The 17,517-nt window shown below is 54.2% G+C and overlaps 1 protein-coding gene across 1 annotated transcript in view; it reads right to left on the bottom strand.

Moving 5' to 3' along the window:
* Nucleotides 1-4,318: 4,318 nt before the first annotated feature.
* The window catches only part of LOC133342842 (protocadherin Fat 1-like), a 98,107-nt gene continuing 84,908 nt past the window's right edge, over nucleotides 4,319-17,517 (bottom strand). Inside the window, 3 exon segments of the mRNA XM_061552162.1 lie at nucleotides 4,319-8,476; nucleotides 15,085-15,219; nucleotides 15,770-16,317. Coding sequence (XP_061408146.1) covers nucleotides 7,803-8,476; nucleotides 15,085-15,219; nucleotides 15,770-16,317 — 1,357 coding nt within the window. The 3' untranslated portion in view covers nucleotides 4,319-7,802.

A 17,517-nucleotide genomic window follows, 5' to 3' on the forward strand; every position in this document is an offset into this window, starting at 1 on the left:
CGCCACCCCCACGCGGCAGCCCTGCGCTGCGCTCACGCCGGGCACCCTGTCTCCCCACGCACACGCGCCACACACAGACGCGCCACACACACACGCGCCACACGCACACGCGCCACACGCAGACGCGCCACGCACAGACGCGCCACACGCACACGCGCCACGCACAGACGCGCCACACGCACACGCGCCACACGCACACGCGCCACGCACAGACGCGCCACACGCACACGCGCCACACACACACGCGCCACGCACAGACGCGCCACGCGCACACGCGCAGACGCGCCACGCACAGACGCGCCACACACAGATGCGCCACACGCACACGCGCCACGCACAGACGCGCCACGCGCACACGCGCCACACACAGACGCGCCACACGCACACGCGCCACGCACAGACGCGCCACACGCACACGCGCCACGCGCAGACGCGCCACACGCAGACGCGCCACACGCACACGCGCCACGCACAGACGCGCCACACGCACACGCGCCACGCGCACACGCGCCACGCACAGACGCGCCACGCGCACACGCGCCACGCACAGACGCGCCACACGCACACGCGCCACACGCACACGCGCCACGCACAGACGCGCCACACGCACACGCGCCACGCACAGACGCGCCACACGCACACGCGCCACACACAGACGCGCCACGCGCACACGCGCCACGCACAGACGCGCCACACACAGACGCGCCACACGCACAGACGCGCCACGCGCACACGCGCCACGCGCAGACGCGCCACACGCAGACGCGCCACACGCACAGACGCGCCACACACAGACGCGCCACGCGCAGACGCGCCACGCACACACGCGAGAAGAGAGAAGACTTGCCCAATCACTGTCTCGCAGCACAGCACTCGCTGGCATCGCGCGGATGCTGTGAGCGGCTTGAAGAGGCAGGACGGCAGGCAGCGAGTGGGTCGTGATGACCCGTAGGTTGAAGACAAATGCCCCAATCGTCCCGGGGCTCCCACCTTGATACTCTCAACTTCAAAGGCACAGGGGGCGTCGCGTCACGCAGCCAATCACCTTTCGATTTACAACTGATGCCCCGCCCTCACCTGGAGCGTCCGTTACGCCCCCACCCATTGTCCCTTGCTCAGGGTTCCTTGCTCCCCTCATTGTTTTCCCGTGCCCAGTAGTTCGCGTCTTAGGGTCTGCTCTTTGTCTAATATTCCACCCTCCGTCCTCCCCCCAATGTTGTGTATAATTCATTGTGGTTGGCCCAGGGAACATTTTCTTTTTGCGCCCATACAATTTTAAGCCAATTTAGGGGCACCGCAATGTAACCTGTCCTGTGAGGGTCGGCCAATCTCCTGGCACCGGGAAACCGTGGGACTCTCCCCCTTGGGGACCTTCGGATTAAAACCTGATGTGCCAGGCAACCCCCCGCCAGGACACTACGTGGGTGCGCTGCGTGCGGGTGGCGTGTTTAGTGCGGGGGCCATGAGGGAGTCGCGGCGCTTGCGGAGTTGTTCCGCAGTCGTGGCACCACACATTCACTAACACGGCCACCATTAGCTGTGTTAGTAAATGGCGGCTTGCCATCCTTTTCCACCTCCATGTGGCGATGGCTGTTTCCTAGCTCGCTCTGTGCTTATATTTACAAGCATCTCTAAACCTTTGTAAACAGCTCTTTGATTGGGGTAGACCTACTGACGGTTTCGGAGACCTCTCTTACATTAACATTAGCTGCCCCGCCCATCTCTAAACCTTTATAAACAGCCTGCCTCAGCAGCTTTCCCCTCTTTTTTCACCTGATGACGATTACTTGTGTTGCGATCGAAACGTCGTGATGTTATTTCTATCTATGTGGCTTTACCGAAAGACTCAAAGATCATTAATTCTTGCAGTCACGAAAGCTTTTATGTAGGGTATATTTTGATTCCTCACTCCACGCACCTGACCCAACGCACAAGGCCTTCTGACACTGGCGGTGGCTCATAAGTCCAGGTTGAGGAGGCTACAAAACAGTGCCGGATTATCCAAGGAGCAAAAGTAGCATATGCTATGGGCCCCGCACTTTCAAGGGCCCCGCGCTAAATGCTTTCAAGCTATCAATTCCGGTTCAGTGATTCTGCACTTGTTCTATTACTATAGTACTATGCTGCCTTCAACTTTTACGAGTGACTGGGTGTTTAAGGTTAGCGATTTGTCGTATTAATCATCTGGCTGTATAGAAAATTAAAAATACAATTACCTTACTCTGGAAGTAAAAAAATTAGTGTTTTAATATTTACGTGTTTTTAATTATTATTTAGGGCTCCTTTATAACATATGCTGCAGGCCCCGCACTAGCTTAAGCCGGCACTGCTAAAAACCGTGTTGGTCTTTTCAATTGGAGGTGACTTGTAAATGTACAGAGTAACTGGCAGTGGCGGCAGTGGCTTCGTGTCGGTACTTTCTCCACGGAAGCCATGCTTGTTGTCGACTTTGAAACCGGCACTTTTCCATGAACACATTTTCTAGATTGAAAATACCAAGGTTGAGCTTCATGTTTCATCAATCTGAGTCTACGATTTGGCACATAGACCAATACTGCACTCACATTTTTTAAATTTTATTTGGACATCTTATAATCAAGATATCAAATTAAGATTTGCAGAAATTATAATACGTGTATCTTTACTCTCTGGTTCTTTCGGTAAAGTCACGTAGATATAAAAATAATCGACGTTTCAGTCGCAACACAAGCGTCCATCACTAGGTGAGAAATAATGATCTGCTGTTGTGGCTTTTTATAGGCACGGGGGGGGGGGGGGGTGCAGCGTGCAGGGATGGGTGGGGGCTGGATAAATTGGCATGTCCATGAGCTTGAATTAGTAACCGAAAACAGCACGGGTGTAAGAGTGAGAGTCACAGCAGTTTAAACTTGACGTGGTTTATCACGTCCTTCCAATGATTTCTCAATCTGAATCCATCTTCTCGATTAAAGCTTTGTCTGTGTTTGTATATCTGGATGGCTTCATGAACAAATCTCTGATGGTAGCCCGAGGGTTTGCAGAGCACCTTGGTCTCGGAGAAAATAATGTCATGTGTGCCCACAGCATTGAAACAATGATCCGCCACCGACGAGGTGTTGGTTCTACCGTGTTTCAAATCCGCTTTGTGTTCGCGAACCCGGTCTGAGACATGTCGCTTCGTTTCACCAATGTAACTGCTGCCGCAGACACAACTCAGCTTATAGACACCACGACATTGCATGTCCGGAATCGCATCTTTCACCGATGGGATCAAATCAGGGATTTTGGGTACTGTATTAAACCGAACTTGGATCTTGTGTTTGTTCAAGATTTTGGAAATCCTTTTGGTGACCCCTGCTATGTATGGCAAGGTGATGCTTTGATTGGGTCCTCAGATGGTTCTCTACCCATGGTTGGGGATGCAGCTTTGTGGATTGTGCGGTCAGAATATCCATTCCTCCTGAGAGCCTGGCATACGTGCTCAAGCACACTGGCTAAGTGGTGCTGGTTGGAGATGCAACGAGCCCTATGGTGTAGTGTTTTCAAGAGGGTATTCTTCTGGGCTGGCTGGATGGTGGTGGGAATCAGGCTTTAGATAGGAATCCGTGTGGGTGGCTTTCCTGTAGCCAGTGTCCCAACGAGCCATCAGGTCTCTTCCAGATCAAAACATTCAGGAATGGTAGCTTGCCATCATTTTCCACTTCAACGGTGAATACGTGTATCTTTCCTGACAATTTTACAGAAACTTTCTATTTTACCAGGTAAGGCCCACTGACCTATATAACTCTTTTTAAGAAGCAACCTGGCCACAAATGACAGCTCAACGCATGGAAATTTCTAGCAGGCAAATACTCGAAACGCATGTTAATTCTAAAATGCGAAGGGAAAAACTGGAAGATCAGGAGAAAAATCCACGCGACCATAGGGGGAACAGGCAAACTCCAAATATACAGGCGTCCGGGTCGGGATTGAACCCACGACCTCCTGTATATCAGGTGAGGTCGTTAACATCTCGCCACCGTGGCACCCCAAAGCCATGAATGAGAATGTTGCCCCAAGTTGAACGAGTGTTTCGCCACCCTGCCTCTAGCCTCGCCTACAGCGAGAAAACCTCGAGATCCAGCACGATGGCGGATAAAATTAATGTTTGCACAACTCATCGGTCACGTGGAGGTGAAGCGGGGCTTGGAAAATGCCGAGGTGGCGCGGCAACACAACGGGGAGCGCGTCCCCTGCAAACACCCCCCCCCCCCCAACACGCCTGCTTGTACAGGGACACGGCGGAGCGTTGTGCAGCCACAGGCCACTTTGCACGAAACACGACAGCGATATCGACGGATGAGTTACAATACTTTTATTTTACATTGAGGATAATCGGGGGAGGCGTGGGCAGAAAACCTTTTTTTGTAAAAACGAGACGCTACAGTCATCTGCCTATGAAAAAAAAATCTGCTTTCAAATATTCACATCTTCAAAAAAAAACACAAATTGAAAATTTTAAAGCCTAACTTTTAGAAACAAAAAATATCTTAAGGAAATGTCGATTCACATTTGTCACAATTAGGAAGAACGCAGGAAGAGGCTCGGAGGAGGTGAGTGGTGGGTGAGTGTGTGGGTGTGGTGGGGGAGTGGTGGGCGAGTGGTGGGTGAGTGTTGGGTGAGTGTGTGTGAGACGGGGCCCCGGCCACGCGGGGGGGGGGGGGGGGGTGTGGGGGCATCGCAGGCCCCTCACGGCGGAAGCTTAAATACGATGAGTGGTTTCACGTTAAGAATAATAAAACCTGCATAAAATTACAACGAACAAATCCCTAACCCTCGATACGAACATCACTTTTGTTGTTGTTTATTGAAAGGGTGAGTGGAGCTCGTGTAAAAAGAAAACGTACAAATAAAAAATGTATAAAAACGCCACCACGCTCTCGATCCCCTCGTACGGACACAGTGCTGGGGACGAGAGCTCGTACCGACGACTCCACGGCCGGGCAGTGCGAGCCTCGTCGCGGGCAGCCCCCCACCCGTGCCCCCCCCCCCCCACAGCCACAGCTTTATTGCTCCACTCCTCTCGTTGGGTGATGCATGTTCACACAAACTCCGAACGCTAGTACAGCTAATGTCCAAGGGTTGTCATTGGGAAGTTGTTTAAATTACATTTACCCATTACCGGTGCATTGCTCTTTGGGAATGTATGAAAATTAAAAAACCGTGTTTTCAATTTTAACGTTGCTTCTCGATGAGCAGCTAACTAATACAAAGAACAGCGACTAAAACAAAACACACAACTGAAAGGATGAACTGAAAACCGCGACCGTCAGAGTCTACACCACCGCTTGCAATGTCGATTAATGCTGCGATTATTGCGTTGTGGTCTTACATAAGGTACAGACGATAGGAACTGATGGGACGTCTTTTCCAAAGATTAGGAAACATAAGAATGGGAGTAAAAATGTCAACAAGTTAATTATTGTTCCCAATGCTTCAGGCTTGAAAAAGGTTGCATTCATATTTGTCATTTCTGCAAGAAACGCAAATAAAAATAAATATATGGCATTGCTGAATCTGGTTACGTCACACGAGCACAACAACAGCATCTGAAGGAAATTGATTGGTATGGAATTTGACCTGCCATCATTGTCGGACTCACAGTTGAATCAGCATTACCAGCTTGTAGAGAGGTTTAGGAACCCAAATTCAACATCCGTGAACAGTCCCATTCCAAAAAAAGCCCATGTATTTCGTTGGTGAAAATCACACGCTTGCATGTGACCATTTGGCGTCATCTCAATAGCTCAGTGTCCACATCCGCCCCTTCAAATGTTGCACTCACAATGACCCCGTTAAGGAAATGGGACAATCAGATCCAATGAGAATTACTATAAAACCTGAACGGAGGAAACGACCATCTCAAAAGCTACTTAACAAGTCACTGACGCTTCGAGGCGGCTGTGGGTGGAGGATTGCAGCCCTCACATGCACACCAACGTCGCTTTAGATGGGCAGCTAAGCTGGCTGTGTTTTTAATTGTGTAATTATAGGACCGTTGCCAATTTTGTACGAGAACGATCATTGTGTAGATATCAGCTCGCCTGTCAGAGGGTTCTCACACCTCTGTGTTTCCTGTTTGAAAAGCTGGGCACAAAGCTTGCATTTCACGGAAAATTAGACATGGGCAGAATACTTGTTTTGGTTTAGAGGATCCTCACTTGATTTTTACGGACGTGAAAAGGGGGCTAACAACCACTTCGAACGCAGATCCCAGTTCTTGTGTTGGCAATGTAAAATGTGACCGCGTCAGAGTTGAGATCGTGGCGCTGGACTCGAATCGCAGCGCGAACGATTTACCCCGCTGCGACGCATCAATGACCACCCGGACATCATCACGCAAGGAGCCCCCCCCCCCCCCCCCACCTCTTCGTGTCGCACGCAAACTCGTAATCAGGATGCCCGATGCACGGGCCATCGAGCGGCGAGCTGGCGCTGCGTCAGGAGGAGGTTGAGCGGCTAAACTCGGAAAGCCGCGCGGCCGTCGTCTTTGTTGCAGGAGGCCCAACGGACCACGGTGGGGTGGGGGGGGCCACGGCGTTCCGACCGAGACTCGGACTCGTCGCACCCCAATCCCGCACGACCGCGGCGGCTCACACCGCCGAGCCCACGGCCCTTCATCAGCAATGTCACTTTGAATTACTTTTGGAATAACATAACTGTACCAAATGTGAAGGAAATGCGTGGGACTCTTCATCCTACGACAATAAAGTGATTAGACTCGCATCCACGACGTTCCTATCGATCGAGTATAAGAATGGCGCTTGCAGTTTTATCATCAAGCTTTATCCTCGGGTTTCTGACCATTCCGATGGCAGCAACCAATCCGCGTCGTGCAGTTTGGTAACCGCATGGATGTTGTGCTTCCCACCATGCACCCACGGTTCCCGACGTAGCTTGCAAAAGACTTGTGCGCTGTGTCGATTGTGAAAGGTTTGGACTACATTCATTGGTACGATGTGCCGACTGAAAAACCCCCCTTTCATCCGGGTCGGGCTCCATTCCAACGCGGCCACGAGAGTTGAGGAGAGGGGTGTACGGGAGAGGCTGGTGTATCAAACGTTGCACCGGGGGGCTTGCGTGGGGAGGGATATTGTGCAGGCTTCGCACACGAAGCATCAATGCAACGCTGTGACATTTACAGGGTGCGATGGGAGATGGACCGCGTTACTGCGAGGCAATGGGGTGGAGGTGGTGTTACGAGGGTGACACTTGGCGCCGTGCGGTGTGCGTGTGTATGCACACGTGTGAGACACGCCCCTCCCTCCCCGTACAGCAATTCAAAGCCACCCACCTTGACCACTCGCTGAGCAGGAACACCGAGCCTGCATGTTCCAGTACACGTGTTTGGGCAATGTTTCCAGAAATGATGAAAATATTAAATTAGTTTCCCAATGGATTTGCTGTGGCGACGTATAGAATGCAACACCCTAATGCTGGTGCGGTAGCACGCGTGCGTGCCGTCACGGCGACAGACAAATCTGTGAGATGTGGGATAGAGCAGCACCACTCTTCCTGAGGGCCCAGATCAGATATGGTAACACCACCAGATTGACCGATTAATATTGATTTAAAATGTTTACCATTTAAACAAAAAACTGCAAAAGTTAACGTTGTTTCAAGCACGAACGAGATTTTCAATGAACTGAATTTGGCCACTTGGCCACGCCTGAACTGGGCTCGCTGGAAAAGTGCGTTTGGCCTCCTCTGCCAATCGCAGCCCTTGGGGTTGGTTTGCAAAGCACGAGCGTCGCGGCGTCACCACACCGCCGCCGCACGCGCAATCACACCACGGTGTGCTGCTTGCCGTCGCCGCCGCCGCCGCCGCTCGCCATGTCCGGGATGTAGACGTCGCCCAGCCGCACCTCGGCCAGGCTCTCGTAGTCCTCGGGGTCGGGCGCGTCATCGCGCGGCTCGGAGCAGGCGGACACGTCCGAGAAGGACGTGCGAGCGGGCGGGCACGGTCGGAAGCGCTCGGGGCCCGGGCGGCACGGCGCGCCTCCGGCGTCCCCGCGCGCCGGCCGCCGCGCCGGGGCACGGGCGGCGGGGCGCGCCCCGCTGTCCGTGCGCGGGGGCGGCGCCACGGCCGCCCTCCCCCCGCCGCCGTAGCCGCAGTAGGGACGCGTGGGCCACGAGCCGGGGTAGGCGGGGTCGAAGGCCGGCGCCGCCCCGCCCGGCGGAGGCCGGTACGGCCACGAGCCGCCGCCCGCGGCCGGCCCGCCGGGCAGGCGGTAGCTGGGGGGCGGCGGGGGGGGCAGGCTGCCCGTGTGCTCCGGGTAGTCGTCCTCCTCCGGCGGGGGAGGGTAGTCGCTGTCGATGTCGTAACCGCCCGCGTAGTAGTCGTGCTCCAGCGCGTCCTGGCCCGAGTAGCCCGGCAGCTCCGCCGGGTAGTGGCAAATCTCCTCCTCGATGTCCTGCAGCTTGTCTGGGAGCCAATCGGATGTGTCCCAGTGGTAACCTGCATCACACGGGAGGGCGCAAGCGGGTGGCACGGACGCGGTCAAGGCCACGGCGACGTGTTTCGGCACCCGCACAGCGCAGTCACGAAATGCGCTTGGAGGCGCTGCTGTCATCATCGTCATTCATCATCATCCATAATCGTCATCCATCACCATCCATCATCATCGTCATCCATCACCATCCATCGTCATCATCATCCTTCACCATCCACCATCATCGTCATCATCATCCATCACCATCCATCATCATCATCATCCATCACCATCCATCATCATCGTCATCATCATCATCCATCACCATCCATCATCATCATCATCCTTCACCATCCATCATCATCGTCATTATCATCATCCATCACCATCCATCATCATCGTCATCATCATCATCCATCACCATCCATCATCATCATCATCCTTCACCATCCATCATCATCATCATCCTTCACCATCCACCATCATCATCATCCTTCACCATCCACCATCATCCTTCACCATCCATCATCATCATCATCCTTCACCATCCACCATCATCATCATCCATCACCATCCACCATCATCCTTCACCATCCATCATCATCATCATCCTTCACCCTCCATCATCATCATCATCCTTCACCATCCACCATCATCCATCACCATCCATCATCATCGTCATCCATCACCATCCACCATCATCATCATCCATCACCATCCACCATCATCATCATCATCATCCATCACCATCCATCATCTCCACCTCTCGGTCACGGCCAGCGATGAAAACGTTTGCCAAGGCCCCTCTCGTCTCATCACGGCCCCAGAGACGTCCCCTTCCTCACCACTGCAACCTAAATTAGTTCATGTTGATGTCTATATTTCTTCACCATTTGCCAATGTAGCCGATTTTATGATATGTAGCTTTTGTTCTAGTACACCTTGACTAATCGTCCACGTTCACGGCCGCACACACCACGGTTAACCAAACTTGCCTGTATTTGTACCTCGCCATATTGCAAGTGTAAGCGGTCATTGATTACTGCCCGCAACACAATTGGCCAAAGCTAGCCAGGGTCCTTGGGGCACGCGAGCGAGGGGAAGGAGGTTTGCAAAGTGGATCAGGGTTTGCGAGTGTGGGCCCCGAGCGATGGGGCTGAAGAGTAGAAGCGAGAGGAAGCGAGAGGAAGCCGGAGGTCACCTGGAGCTGCCTGGAGACCTGGGGCTGTGGCACGAGGCCGGCCGGCGTGCGGGAGGGACACACGCACACCGTCAGTGCACCGCATCAACCCGCGGGGGGGGGGGGGGGGCAGCGTCGCCCAACAAACGCACGCGCGCACGCGGCCAGCCAAGCACGGGTAAGAACACACGGCCACAGCAGCCATGGCACCACGCACGCACGAGCACAGCAAGAACGCACGGCACCACGCACGAGCACAGCAAGAACGCACGGCACCACGCACGCACGGCACAACAAGATCGCACGGTAACAGCAGCCACGACCAGCGCCCGGCCTCTCTAAAAAAAGCAACATTTAATTCAATAAGCCGAGATCGTTTCAACAAGCCTTTAATAACTGGCCTACTCAATATCATGCCAAAATGTAAATTATACTTTTGCTTTGTGCGGCGGGCCTTGGGGCTAAGGCATGTTTTCCATCAGTTTATAAATTAGGTAATTAATGCTCTGGAAAAAAAAAATGTTTAACAGCTCTGTTCTGCTGTCAAGTTTGGAATAAAGCAGACATATTTGACCCAAATTGTGTCCCCAGGTGACACATAAGAGCACAAGTTATGGGCTTGGGATCCAGAATCAGCCTCGTTGCTTTAATGTCTGCAAAACATCCACCAGTGGCTCCTTCACTGACAAAAAGGGCCTCTGTATGCCTCCAATGTGGAGGCCAGCTTTTCCAGCGAGTACCGTTACAGCGGGCTCTTAGAGCGGTCATTGTTTTCTACGGTGACAGAAATTCAAGAGGCCGATACGCTGATTTATAGCAGACGTTCACGAGCACCGCGCGCGTGCCAGCAGCGAGTCCTGGCCCGAGAGGCAGCAGCGAGCCCAGCGACAACAAAACGGCATCTCCCCGCTCAACAAAGCCACAAATGAGAAGGCATGCACCGTGTTGCAGCAGCGTCGCTGCATCAGTGCAATGCGCCTGCACTGTGGCGTACGCACCAATAACAAGTTACACTTAAAATGAGTGCCTTGGCACCCCTGTGGCCAGTGGCTTGGCAGAATTTGGCTTTCGCAGCCGTGAATCGGTGAAAGGGTGAAACTGCTCACAGTGAAGGATAAAGCAGCGCCCACGGCAGATGGGAAGAGGATATCAAATGACGAGCATGCACACTCCGTTGCGTACACACACACGAGAAACTCGCCAATGATACGGACACTAACAGTGCACTGACCAACGCGCTAAGAGCATGTCCGTACACTCAGCATGCATATAATCATAACAATAACTTAAACTTTTAATGCACCACAGAGTTACTCACTCACTCTCGTAGAGAGAGGACGACTCCGTGTTGCCACATCACGAGCCGGTGCCAACAACTCTCTCTACAGTCCCCTACTTACTAAGTTGTTATCAATCAATTAGTACTCATTAATTAGCGAGCATACGACACTAAACAAACACACGTACACACACATACACGTGCCTAGAACAGAACAAATAACATCCACGAATAAGGGTCACATACACAACCAACACACCACAGCGCACGTGCAGCCAGGCACGCTTGTGTGTGCGCACACTCGCTGCACGCACTCACTCTCTCACGGACACGCACACAGACAAACGCCTCACCACACAGCCAGACTGCGCTGCCTGCCGGCACTCATGGAGGCTTGTACGGCAGGCGAGCGCGCGGTGTAGCCAGCACCACACACCACAACAGCCACTCATTAAAGGCCGAGGCGACCTAGAGGAGGTCAGGACGGGTTGAGACACCACTTGCCAACTACGTTATCCGTGGCTGGGAATCAAATCCTCATTGCGGGAATCGTAGCTCACTCCGCACCACGAGAGGTGGCGGCGGCGGTGGTGGTGGAGGCCTCTCCCTCTGTGCCAGGCTCGGTGCAACCTGAGACCCTGGGGAGTGGCGAAGGGGCTCACCGTCACGAGATGGGAGAGGCCCGAGCGTTTAGCGCGACACACTGGGGGAGGAAGTGCGAGTTGGCACAGTGGTCAGAAGGCGATGCAGTCATTGTAGCGCACAGAGCCAATGCTGAGCTCTGCGGTCATCAAGCGGCCCTTGCACGTCACACATCGGTCTAGAGCAGTGGCTCTCAGAGTGTGGTCCCCCAGACCTCCAAGTGGTCCGTGGGGCTGTGAAATAATGACAATGTTTTTCATTTTTGTTTCGGACTTTCATTATGTCATTTTAAAATGAACTAAGATAAAATATCTTAATTAAACTACCCTAACCCTAAGATCTAAATGCCACACCGTAAAAAAAAAACTCATAGCTGTGTAAAAGAAAACGTTTTTATGTTCCGGTAATATGAATGATGTCGTACTGCTATTTAGCGAGACAAGCGATTGTGTTTTGTCACCAGGGGTGGGAGGCCGAGTGGTCCTCGGGCCAAACGAGTTTGAGAAACACTGCTCTAGACAAACACACACACTGCCACTGTGCACACAAAGTGCCATTCACAGGCCCGATCCTGCTCCACGCTCTGCCCCACCGAAGTTAAACGGTGCAAATTTCCTGCACGTGTTGTTTCTTGCACTGTTCAAAATGTCCCACGTCCTACGCTCAAGAAAGCAACTCTCTCTTGCTTCAGCTCTGCAACACAGGAGGAATTTGCCGAGGTCGGATGGCCCACGTCCGTGTATAAAATGCGCTCGCGAGTCTTGTCACTGGAAGAGTGCTGACGGGCGACCGTCAGAAATGACGAGGGAGTGACAGCCGAGGAATGGGGACGCATCTGAGAGGACGTCTACCGTGGTGATGCAGCGGTGAAATCAGCTCGTGAGCAGGTAAGCCCCACTGAGCTACACAGCTCTCTTTCAGATGCAAGCCGCCCACAGAGGACAGCCTAACCAAGTGGCACATCGCATGGAATGGAGAGCAGCATCTTATGCCCCGTGGTCACGTGGATTTTTTCTCCAGTTTTTTCCCTTTCATACTTAGAGTCAACACGCATTACAGTAACTCGTGATGTTGATTCTAAGTGCGAAGGTAAAAACTGGAGGGCCCGGAGATAAATCCACGTGACCCTGGGGCGGATCGAACCCACGGCTTCCTGCATTCCATGAGAGGTAGTTAACATCTCGCCACCGTAGCTGCTGGGTGGATTAGTACACCGGAGGACTGTGGGAGATTACGGTGGGGTTCATCTAGCAGTGGACTGATCGTGACTGATAATGATGGTGACGAAAGACAGGTCCGTGCGATTATCTCATAGAAACATTCCCTGACCAGAGGCAGAAAGAAATCGGCCACGTCCAGCCTCGTCGCCTTGATGATCACGTGACACCGTCCAACCAAACTATTGCAGAAACACAGGCGGCCGCGTCGTCACCGGCGACGACGCTGCCGCAAGATAAGTGCACCGTTTAACTTTCCAAGTTCCCCAAAACAGCGTCGCCCGCGGGCGCCAAGCCCAGCAGGGCCCTGTGTGTCTGCGAGCCGCCCTACCGGCACCGCCGCCGCCGCCACGGCTTCGAGCCGGGGCGCACCGCGCGCTCTTGCTGGGTGGGGGTGCAGGGGGAGGAGTCACAGAGGCACGATGAGGCAGCTCCTTGTCACTCTAACAAATACTCTGGTTATCAAAAACGTGGCGTTGCCCCCTTGAGTGTACTCGTGTTCATTTAAAGATTAACGCCCTCAACGTGGCAATTTCTTAGAGTGAACCTACGCAGGCTGGAGTGCGCTCATCGGCGGTAACTTACGGCGCTGAAGATTTCACCTTGTGAGATTTGTGGGAAGATTTAATCCAAACGGCAGCTTTGGGAATCAATGAACAGCGTTAAGACTCCCAACGTTGGGCAATGGTAGAAGAAGCCCCGAGTGACGCGAGGCATCTGAGCAACCCTTCTCGAGCGAGCGTCGCTTGCTCAGAGGCAGCGTGGATGGAGCATGTCCGCGGCACCGGGTAAGGGCGCAGACAACTAACACTCATTTATGAGTGAGCACATACGAGTGCGTTATTAAACAGTCACGGTGCCACGACCCCGAGTTGGGATTTAACGTGCACGTGGGCGGACACGACACGCGCTCCGTTCGAATGAAGACACCCGTGCACAGGGAATGCGCCGTCAGCGGCGGCACGTAGGAATCAGAATATTTCTACTGCAGGAGGAATCCGATGAGCTATAAAGCTCTTTTTCACAGATGTCCAGTTAAAGTGCCCTTGGCACGGGCACCACATGTAGATGCCAAAGTCAGCCTTCGCCGGCTTCAAGCCAGGGCCTCCCTGGGGAGATAAACACGACAGTGCTGCATCTATACCATGGACAGGAGGAATCAATTAATTCGGTTTCACACCACGCGCTCTCTCTCTCTCTCTGACGTAACGACACATCTCACAGCGCAGACGCCCCTATTGGCAGCAGTCTCTGTGCGGCAACAAGGTTACTCGGTGCGACGCTCAGCAAAGGGCGTTCGCCTGTGAAGGAGGGTTGAGTAAAATGTGGGTAATCCATCAACGTTTGCCAATTTGAAACGAAAATAACATTGTACGTTTTTTGAGCTTTTGGGGGAAAACGGGAGAACCTGGAAGGAACCCATTGCAGAACCGGGGGAGAAAATACAAACTCAGAAAGGCATCCAAATCAGGAATAAAATCCATGCCCTTCTTGCTATGAAACGCGATTGTGATCGCCACACCACCCTGTCCGCCATGAGGAGGAATCTTTCATAAAACGCAGCACAACATTGGGAGCACGGCTCACAGCCCCACGGCCTTGATGATGACCTCTCGGAGACACGGAGGAGGCAAGGAGAGCATCATGATTTGCCCTGCCGGAGGTTCAATGACAATCTTTGCAATTCAGGGTTACGATTCGATTCTATTTTAAACATCGCAGCGAATGTAGCCACCTCGAGGAGCTACAGGCGTTGCGTGAACCTGTCCATACGCTACGTGGCGATGTTTAAAGGCGTTGCGTGAACACGCTACGTGGCGATTGCCAACGTTGATTCTTATAGGCAGGAGTGAATGCACGTATTGTGAGCTTACAAACGATGAAGATCCGACGTATCGCTACACCCCTACCTGAGCACATTTCACTCCATTCACTGCCGTACCGCTCACCAGGACTGGCGTTGCGTGGCGAGCAACCAACGCCAGCACGGGTTAAGCGATGGTGCCCCGTTCGCAAACAAGCGGTCGTTCTCCCGACCGGAGCCGATTCCTCAGAATTAAAAATGCCCCCAACATTCGTCGTTGCACCGCGGCTCCAGCGGCCGAATTTGTCCAACGCGACTCCGCTCGCTTTCTACCCCCCCCTGGATCCCGAGCGCCCCCCCCCCTGCACCGACCCGTGCCCCGCCCCCCACGAGGCCCTGGGGCTCCCCCCAGCGCCCTTCGCTGGCGCACGTCGGCCGTGCTCGACGGACGCGCTCGCCGAGACCGCCGCGCGCCAGCCCCCCGCCCCGCCCCCGACGTCCGCGGCACCCACCGTTATCGTCGCACGTGTCGGAGTGCAGCGAGGCGAGCGAGGGGCCCTCGGGCAGCGTGGGGCACGGGTAGGCCGGGTAGCAGGAGGAGCCCAGCTTCTCCTTGCCCAGGCCCAGCTCCCCGTCCACAAGCTTGCCTGCAGAATGAGAGGGGGGGGGACGCGCACACACCCACGCGGTATTTACAACACACCCAGCGGCACACCCATCGTGCAATCCCTTGCACAGTGAACTCGCTCATGTGGTACATACAGCAACGCGCAAAGAGGCGTGTCACAATCATTTGGATAATAACACTGGCAACCAAGTCACGACGTGGTGTGGGAGAGTTGTCTCTGCAGGAGGAGTACAAGCTGGACCCTGCCGAGGGGTTTTCCTCAATCAGCGAGGTCTGGAGAAACCATCGACTCACGAGACCCTTAACTTCGTACCACTTGGAAGGTGGGACCACGATGTTGTGCAAGGGTATTGCAGATAAGATGAGGATCGTGTAATGGTAAGTCAACGTTGTTTGCCCGATGGCAGACCGGCCGTCCGAGAGTGGAATTTCCACCAGCGGCTGAGGAATGCCAATTGACATGAGCGACGGCCGACGCTCGCGATCCGACTCGTCGCAAACGAGCGCAAACCCGCGAAGGCGATTCCACTCGAGGTGCGGGGGGATAAATGCGCGGGCGGGCTACGTACCCTCGCATTCGAACTCCCACATGCTCTTCTGGATGGAGTCGCAGTCGGACGCGGAGTTCGAAGGCGGAGGCGGGGGCAGGTTGGGCGCGACGCTGCACACGGCGACGCCGCGGCGCGCCCGCCCCGCCGAGTCCGGGTTGAACGTCGAGAACTCGGAGGGGTAGTCGGCGCCGCCCTCGTACGAGCCGCGGTCGAGGTTGTTGCGCGAGTCGCTGGGCACGCTGGGCGTATAGGAGATGGGCCGTACGGGCACGGGGGGCGGCTCTTCCTTGCGCTCGCCCGTCGGGGAGCGGCGGCGGCCGCACAGGCACTTGCGCGCCACGACGACGAACGCGATGATCAGCAGCGCCAGCAGCGCCAGCGAGCCCAGGCCCAGCATCTCCTGCCAGCCCACGCTCACGGTGGGGTAGACGCTGGGCAGCGTGAGCTGGCACCAGTCGCCGCTGTAGCCCGTGGCGCAGCTGCAGTTGAAGGTGGTGCCGACGCTGCGGCAGGCGCCGCCATTCTCGCACGGGTCGCTCGCACAGAGGTCCGCGGGGAGCTCGCACCTGGCACGCGCAGACGCCGAGGCTTCAAGCACGTGCGCGCGCGGGGCGCCAGCCTTGGGCAACACCTCTCGTGCTCTCAACTTCGCTTAGAGATTGGTTATTATATTATCCACTGGTCGATCAGTGGATAATGTCAGAATCAGAATTTGTATTTACACAGAAGTAAAAGAGGATGGGACGAAAGAAGTCACTTTTTTACACAGGTGGCTTTTGGGTGGGAAAGCTCAAGGAACACTGCCCAACACAAATTGCATCGACAGAAACGTCGCCAAGCCAACAACTCGAACGGGGCGCGCTGCTGCCAACAGTGCACACACCCACGAGTGGGCCCCCCCCCCCCTCACAAAAAGTAAAGTGCAAAATATTTACAGGCAAAAGTTTATACGACCACACAACATCAATGGCCACGTAGTTGCGTTGTTTTCGTCGTCGTCATCATCATCATCATCATCCACGATAAATCGGCAGCTGTGAATGTGATAAGGAGGAGCTCTACCTGAATGTTTAAACTGCTTAAGAAGCACAACAAGTTGTGCGTAGCTCAACTGATTCACAGTGAAGTTCAGACTGAATGTTTAAACAACACGCTGCATACTCTATACTCTTTGGTTCTTTCGGTAAAGACACGGAGTTAGAAATAAAATAAAACAAATCACGACGTTTCGATCGCAACACAAGCGGCCGTCATCACGCTGCATATTAACGGCTGCCCTTCCAGCGGCAACGGCTGGTGACCTGAGCCGACACACACAAGTAGTACAGTGCATCTGTGCATGCCACTCTGTGTCTGTGCATGCCACTGTGTGTCTGTGTGCCTGTGCATGCCACTGTGTGTCTGTGCATGCCACTGTGTGTCTGTGCACGCCACTGTGTGTCTGTGTGCCTGTGCATGCCACTGTGTGTCTGTGCATGCCACAGTGTATCTGTGTGCCTGTGCATACCACTGTGTGCCTGTGCATGCCACTGTGTGTCTGTGTACTCATGTGTCTGTGTGCTGGTGTGAGCCGGTAGTAGAATAAAAAATCAAGTCTCTCGAGGCAAATCACCCCCACATTCTCCTTCAATCATGGGATGTCGGAAGCTAAGCGGTTTGAGCCTGGTCACTGCCGGGTGTGGTTGCGAGGGGTCGTAGGCGTGCGATGCGAGGTGGCCAGCGGGTGGCAGTGTGGAGCGTCATTCCCCACGATCCTAAATCCAAGC

This window comes from Lethenteron reissneri, chromosome 16 (genome assembly GCF_015708825.2).
Source record: "Lethenteron reissneri isolate LAM-NWPU_2019-01 chromosome 16, ASM1570882v1, whole genome shotgun sequence".
In the NCBI taxonomy this organism is placed as follows: Eukaryota; Metazoa; Chordata; class Hyperoartia; order Petromyzontiformes; family Petromyzontidae; genus Lethenteron; species Lethenteron reissneri.